The 7,455-nt window shown below is 41.5% G+C and overlaps 1 protein-coding gene across 1 annotated transcript in view; it reads right to left on the reverse strand.

The window, feature by feature from the left end:
- The window catches only part of LOC108577217 (protein numb homolog), a 323,128-nt gene that overhangs the window by 9,063 nt on the left and 306,610 nt on the right, over window positions 1-7,455 (reverse strand). Inside the window, exon 9 of the mRNA XM_017940352.1 lies at window positions 5,635-6,149. Within this exon, the coding sequence (XP_017795841.1) occupies window positions 5,635-6,149 (515 nt within the window). The remainder of the gene's footprint in view (window positions 1-5,634; window positions 6,150-7,455) is intronic.

Genomic DNA, 7,455 nt, shown 5'->3' on the forward strand with positions numbered 1-7,455 from the left:
CCTGACATTAACGTCAAAAAGAAACCAAAAAAAGAATGACCCATTGTACGTGTTTTGCTACTTTTTATATTTTATCTTTTGTATTTTTTTTCTTTTATCCATGATATTAATGTGTGTAATTAATTCCTAATGTGGCAATTTGTATGAATAATTTATTTACAAAATTTAAGATTAATTGTACTTGAAGAGTAATACCGCATTATTACAAGTAATTTTTTTCATAAAGAACTCGACTTTTCTTCTTTCCTACTAAATACAACCTAAGTTTTGTAGCGACCAGCTGCATACAAAAAATGGAAACATTTGGCGTGCAAATGGTGAACACGGTTTAGAATACGTGCCCCAACAAAGCTATTTTTGAGAAAGTCTTTTTAGCCTTTTGTAAATTAAGATGCGAACAATGCATCCGCTTCGAGAACTTTCATTCGTGGCCTCAATAACGTTAGCGGATGTCATAAACCGTGCGTTTCCAAAGGACCAGTGTCGCATGGCCTAACGGTCGATGACCAGCCACATCTGTGTCCCTGACCTGGAGGAAATTCTCCTATGTTGCCTTTTCAACAATAAGCGTCTCCCGCGCAAATCGCACCCCCGTTCCTGGAAAAGCGCGCATATGTACATGGAATAGGGAAGCGTCTGATTCGCTAGCAACGAACGGGCTAGCCAAGCTAGGAAAAGATAAGCGTTTCCCGGAATCAAGCAAGACTCGCAAGAATCAGTCGCGAGCGAGTTACAGTAACAAACAGACATAGAATAACTTATATAAATAAAAGGACTTAATTAAGAACATTTGTGATTTCATACACGCAACGCAAGTATCCTTTAGTTTTGTACGAATGAACATTTAAAGAACCTCAAACAACGATAACTTAAACTGATAAAAGCTTCTTACAATAAAATCGCAAACTGTGATTAATTAAATAGTTACTCAAGGGATTAAACAATTAACCATTTGGAACTTGAACACAGAAAACAAAATTTTCTGCTTTCACATATCTGTTTACATTAACCCCTTAACGCTTATGTCCGTATCTTACACATGCATAACTAAGTAATCCTCCGAAAAGTGCAATTTTGTTTAATTAGTTTCTTTCACCTTTCATATTGCGCTATCCTCCCTATTCCATTGCAAAAATGTAAGTCACAGCATTATAAATAAATGGGAAACTTATTTCTATACGTCTAGGTGTAGGAATCTTAAGCTTATAGCAAAAAGGCGGAGCGGTCGAGGATATATAAAACTACGGTTAAAGAAGAGGGTGTGTATCGTACTATGTTTCGGCTGTGACTGACTGCAGGCACAGTTTTCGCCGGCGATGGGTATTTTCCCATTTTTATGACCCGCCGTCTGGTCTATGTCCCAAGTGCCTTCACGCAGTCCCGTATCGCACTCAACGCTTAAACAAACTCTCGATTTACAATACCGAGAGATCGGCTCTCAGTACGACACTTCCCCTCGAGACGGGACGATTTACAATCCTACCTTTACATCTCAAGGTTTAATCCTAACATTTTCGACGTCTGTTTATGCTTCGGACCTGGCAGGCCTTTTGTAAGTACATCGGCCACCATCTCGCCAGTTGGGACATAATTTAACTTTATATTCTCATCTCTCAATACGTCACGAACAAAATGATGCCTTATGTCTATGTGCTTAGTGCGACTATGAAATACAGCGTTTTCCGCTAGTTTAATTGCACCCTGGTTATCGCAGTACAATTTTACATTTGATTGAGATTCAAACCCCAATTCCGACAGAAAACGTCGCAGGTATACGGCTTCCTTTGTAGCCTCGCTCATGCTCATGTACTCCGCCTCAACGGAAGAGAGAGCGACTGTCTTTTGTTTCTTGGACGCCCAAGAAACCGCGGCCCCTGCGAGATTATAGCAGTATCCCGTAATGGATTTTCGGTCTTCCGTAGAGTTTCCCCAATCGGAATCCGCGTACCCCTCTATCGACGCGCCGTTGGCTCTGTAAATCAGACCTACTTTTGAAGTCCCCTTTAAATACCGTAGAACGCGTTTCGCTTCTACCCAATGAGACCTTCCAAAACAATTATTATACTGGCTCAGTGCACTGACCGCGTGAGCTATGTCCGGCCTCGTAGCTACCGCTAAATACATAAGGGAACCTATGAGCTCCCGAAATGGTAAATTTTTATCGTCTTTACCTGGATCCTCAGGTTCCTTTTGCAATTTTCGACTTAGATCTAACGGAGTCGACGCCGGTTTACAATCTTTCATCCCGAACCGTTCTAGCAGATCTTTTATATAACCTTGCTGGCTAATCTCTATTGCTTGCTTAGTACGTTTAAATTCTATCCCTAAGCAGCATTTCACGTCGTTCAGATCTCGGATTTGAAAAATGTTTCCGATGTACCGCTTAAAACGATTTATGTTGTTGACGTTACGCGAGGCTATTAATATATCGTCCACATACACGAGGACTATTAATATGTCTTCCCCTCGCCCCTGATAATATAGACACGGATCAGCCCTACTCGGAATTAATCCAAAGGTTTTTAATTCTTTATCTAGTCGGCCATGCCAACTACGACCAGCTTGTTTTAAACCGTACAAAGCTTTTCGCAATAAGCAAACTTTATCTCCGTTCCTTACATTGCTCTTCATTTCTATAGCTTTTGTTTTTATATTATAATCGCCACTTTCGGTTGTGGCTAATATATCTAGGGCCTTATCGACGCAACGGGGAACTTCTATGAAAATTTCCTCTTCTAGTTTTCCGTTCAGGTAGGCTGACGTTACATCTATTTGATGGATTTTCATATTGTGTTCGGCCGCAAGAGCAGCCACAATCCTAATTGATTGTAAACGCGCAACCGGAGCGAAAGTTTCACCGAAGTCAACCCCGTAACGTTGCGAAAATCCACGCGCTACTATTCTGGCCTTCCGACGGTCAATTTCACCGTTAGGCTTGTATTTATTACATAGGACGACGCGACTTCCTATTACCTTTGCGTTCTTTGGACGCTCGACAACTTCCCATGTGTCATTTTTTAATATTGACCCTAATTCGATGGCAATGGCCTGGTGCCATTCATCCGCGTCTGGACTCGCGATGGCGCGTTCTAGAGGGACCTCGGCCATAAATGTCTGCTCGACCGCGGTACTTGCTACCTGCACGGTACTGTACTCTTTTCGGGGTCTCCCCCTCATACCCGTACGTATTTTTCTCGGTCTCCCTCTACCTCTCCGAGACTGTTCGTCTTCGCGATTGCCGTTATCCGCGTTTAATTCGTTTGCGCTATCGCTCGATTCGTCTGTATCGCCCCCGTTCTCAATATTATCATCTTGATAGTTTTGAGAAGACAGATCGACATCGAAAGTTAATGGTTCGCTATTATATTCGTCGCAATCTAAATCATTCCGCGGGATATTTTCAGAAACATTTTCTGCGGCAGAATTCTGGCTTCCCTTCGCGCTAAAATTTTCAAGAAATCTTACATCGCGCGCGATTTCTACCCGTTTTCCTTCCTTATTCCATATTCGATACCCCTTCGAACATTCGGAATAACCCACAAAAATCCCCTTTCGCGAACGAGGTTCGAACATACCCTTATTTGGATCGTTGTTTAAAATATATATGTCGCATCCAAAATCGCGAAAATACTTTACAACTGGTAGTCTCCCGTAAAGTTTCTCATATGGAGATTTTCCAGCTATAGCTCTTGACGGGCAACGATTCCGAATATAATTCGCCGTCGATACGGCTTCTGCCCAAAAAGATCGCGGTAGACCGGATTGTGCAATTAGACATCTTGCTGTCTCTGTTATCGTCCGGTTTTTCCGCTCGGCTACTCCATTCTGTTGCGGATTGTACGCGACCGATAATCTACGTTTAATCCCGTTATCGCCTAAAAATTTGTCAAAACGCGAATTTACGTACTCTTTCCCATTATCCGATTGTAGGAATTTGATTTTGCGACCGGTCTGATTTTCTATATAATTTTTAAATTCACGAAATGCGTCAAATACTTGGTCCTTTGACCTTATAAATCGTATTTCGCACCATCGAGAATGGTCGTCGATGAACGTGACGAAATATTTATTACCTGCGTGTGAGTGCGTTCGCATGGGGCCGCAGACATCGCTGTGAATAATCTCTAAGGGTTCCGTCGCACGCTTCGATTGTTCCGGAAACGGTGTTCGCGTCATCTTATTTTCGATACAGATTTCGCACCGCAATGTCCGTTTAAAATCTTCAATATTGCCGCTCGGTATGATGCATTTCCGCTTCGCTTCCAGAAGATCTTGCTGATTAAGATGTCCAAGCCGCCGATGCCATATCTCGAGTTTGTTGTAGCGTTGCGGTTTTCCTGCGTCTTCGTCTGCTGCCATGGCCCCGTGTGTGGATCCCTTTTCCGTTACGTAATATAGGCCATTTTTACGAATGGCAGTCAATTTGTTATTGCCCTTCTCATCGATGATTTTGGCTTCATCTCTTGTAAAAAGCACTCTATACCCACGATCCGTTATACTTCCGACCGATAAGAGATTTGTTCTTAGGTCCGGTACGTGTAGAGCGTCTTCTATTTTCAGATTCTTTTCAGAATCGTTTTCATCGATGACCACGCGCAAAGTTCCACTCGCGTTAATTTTTGTCGACGTGTTGTTTGCGAGATTTAATTTTCCGTGCAACTGTTTGTTGATCGTTGTAAAACTATTTAGATCTTTGCACAAGTGAGACGTGCTGCCACTGTCTAGGCACCACCGTCCGTCTCTCACCCCATTATTCACTCGCGTTATTGCGCAATTTTGCCCGAATTCCGACGTTGTATAAAAAGATATATCTCTGCTAGCACCTTTAGCCGAGTGTCTCGTGTTTCTACCCTTGCGGCACTCGGATGCTATATGACCGAATTTCCGGCATCGAAAGCATTTTGTTTTCGAGCGATCGTCATCACTGTTTTCCGCAGTTTTGTTGTAGTTATTTCTTCCATGGTTTGTTTTTATATATCTTCCGGCAATCATGGCATTTGGCACTGTGTCGCGCATTTCATTTTTGCGCGCGTCGCTTTCTTCGATGATTTTAATTCGAAGAGTATCAGGAGGTGGCAACTCGTCACGGGACTCAATTGCGCAGCGGAAATTTTCAAAACTCTGTGGCAAACTGTACAGTAACAAGATTGCCAGCAGATCTGCATTGATGTCCACGTCCATTTCGTTCAGTTTGTCGACAGCATCAAAGAATTTCCTGAGGTGTTCGCGAACGTCTTCGCCCTCGTTCATCCGCTGTAGAGTCAATTTCTTCAGTAGCGTAGCTTTACGCGCAGGCCCCCGTGACTGGTATATTTGCTCGAGTTTCCGCCATACCTCGCTCGACGTTTTACATTCCTTTATTTGTTTTAATTCCGACGGATTGATCGACAGTATTATGTCGGATTTTGCCTTTTCGTCGTTTGCAGCCCATAAACGGTACACTCCTTCCGATGCTGGATCGCTGGCCGTCACTGTAGGTGCTTTCTTTTCACCGCTGACGTAACACCACGCATCTGACTTCAGGAAATAATTAAGAAAAAATAAAATTGCTCATTTTTGGCACATCAAATACAGAAAAATGTGAGCTTTAAGGGGTTAATCTCATCACATTTTTTACAATTAAAAAACACTCACCGCTGGGGTAGAAATTGTATTTGCCACCGGGGGTTGACTGATTTGGCTGGTATCAGCAACAATGTTACCAGATAAAGCCGGGGAACCGGGTGCTACACTGCTGGTGGGCGAACTTGTCTTCGAAGTCATCACACAAGTCACTGGAATCGGTGACCTGTTCACAGCTGACGTCGACGCATTCCCCAAAGAAGATGTGGATGCTGTACTAAAGGCTGGACTGGCTGAAGATGGTGTACCAAACACGCCAACAGTTGTGGTTGATGCAGGAGTGCTCATCACTATTGGAGTAGGCGCGTTTATTCTTGGAAGAACAGGGCTGAGGTTACTGGTTTTGTTCAGGGTTGGTGTGAGCCTATGATTTGAAGCCAGAACTGGAGACGGAGCTTCCTGCCAGCTAGGTCCAACGTGATTCAAGTTGCTGATATCATCGTTCTTGTCATCATTGTTGTTGTTATTGTTGTTCAGACTTGGACCGTTTTGCAGCTTCAACTCGTCCAATGAATTGCTGGTCGTCACTGTAAAAGAATGAGACTTAGAAACATATGAAAAAAGAAGTACTAACAGGTTAAATTTTTTATATAAGATTTAAAATTAAAATTTCTATTTCTTTGATTATTTAACTTATTGACAAATTAATTTTCTTTTAACGGGAAGAGATTCGCACAATGACATTTTTATTATACTAATACTTGTATTATATATTTAACAATAAAAACTGTATAGAGTATGTCCGGTTTATCTCAGAACACGGAAGTATGTACCCCTATTACACTGTCCAACAAATTTTGACCTTCAGAAAACTCTGCAACATCCATTGGGTGATCCTTGTAGAGTTTCTCGTCCCAAACACGAATCCGCAAGCAGAATTGCTCTATCAGTCTCAGTTTTTGAAAAATTTGAGTTTTTGTGCTAGATAAAGAACTTTTCGTAAAAATGCAAAAGTATTGTGTAGAAGGTACGCACATCGGCTCATTTTTAAACTTTGATGGCCATTTACAACCATTCAAAACCACAAAATTTAGTAACTGTACACACTAATATGTTTAGGACACTCTCCTTTATTTTATAAGACTACATGAAACTTCTTGGCGTTTTGAATTTACACGCAATACCTCATTTTTTCCCAAAATCATGTGTTTTCACAAAAACCCATATTTTTCAAAAACTGAGGGTGATAGAGCAATTCTGCTTGCGGATTCGTGTTTGGGACCAGAAACTCTACAAGGATCACCCAATGGATATTGCAGAGTTTTTTGAAGGTCAAAATTTGTTGGACAGTACCATTTGTTGTACCTCATAGTACTTCAATATGGTCTAAGAACAATATCGGCAAGTCTCGTATACGACTAAATGGCCCCATTTATACCTCAAGAAGTATTTCAGTTAACTTCGTCAATGACACCTTTTTAATTATAACCTGATTTATAGATATAAGTTTCCTTGCTCGTTGATTATTATTTATGAAGAAGGTGTCATTACTCGACAGAAACCACGAGAAAGTGGTGGTTTTCTTCCATCGGGAAAGGATAAGGATGGTATGGTCAATAATATGGACAGGATCTTTGTGTGTGGTGGACTTGGAGACTGCAGGAAAGAATATAATGAAAACAATTTTATTACACAAAAAACAGAGCCATCATTATCGCACGAGCAAGTTTTACACAATATAATTGGCCAATAGTTTCCAAGATAAAAATTGATAAGCACAGCCCGTTTTAATAAAAATGTGCAAAAGTTGCCAAATTCAAAGGTTCGTATTTTTTAAACAAATTCGAATTCAGCTAAATAATGACTTACCCCCCCCCCCCTTTCGCGTGTATT

This window comes from Habropoda laboriosa, unplaced genomic scaffold (genome assembly GCF_001263275.1).
Source record: "Habropoda laboriosa isolate 0110345459 unplaced genomic scaffold, ASM126327v1 scaffold50, whole genome shotgun sequence".
Lineage (NCBI taxonomy): Eukaryota > Metazoa > Arthropoda > Insecta > Hymenoptera > Apidae > Habropoda > Habropoda laboriosa.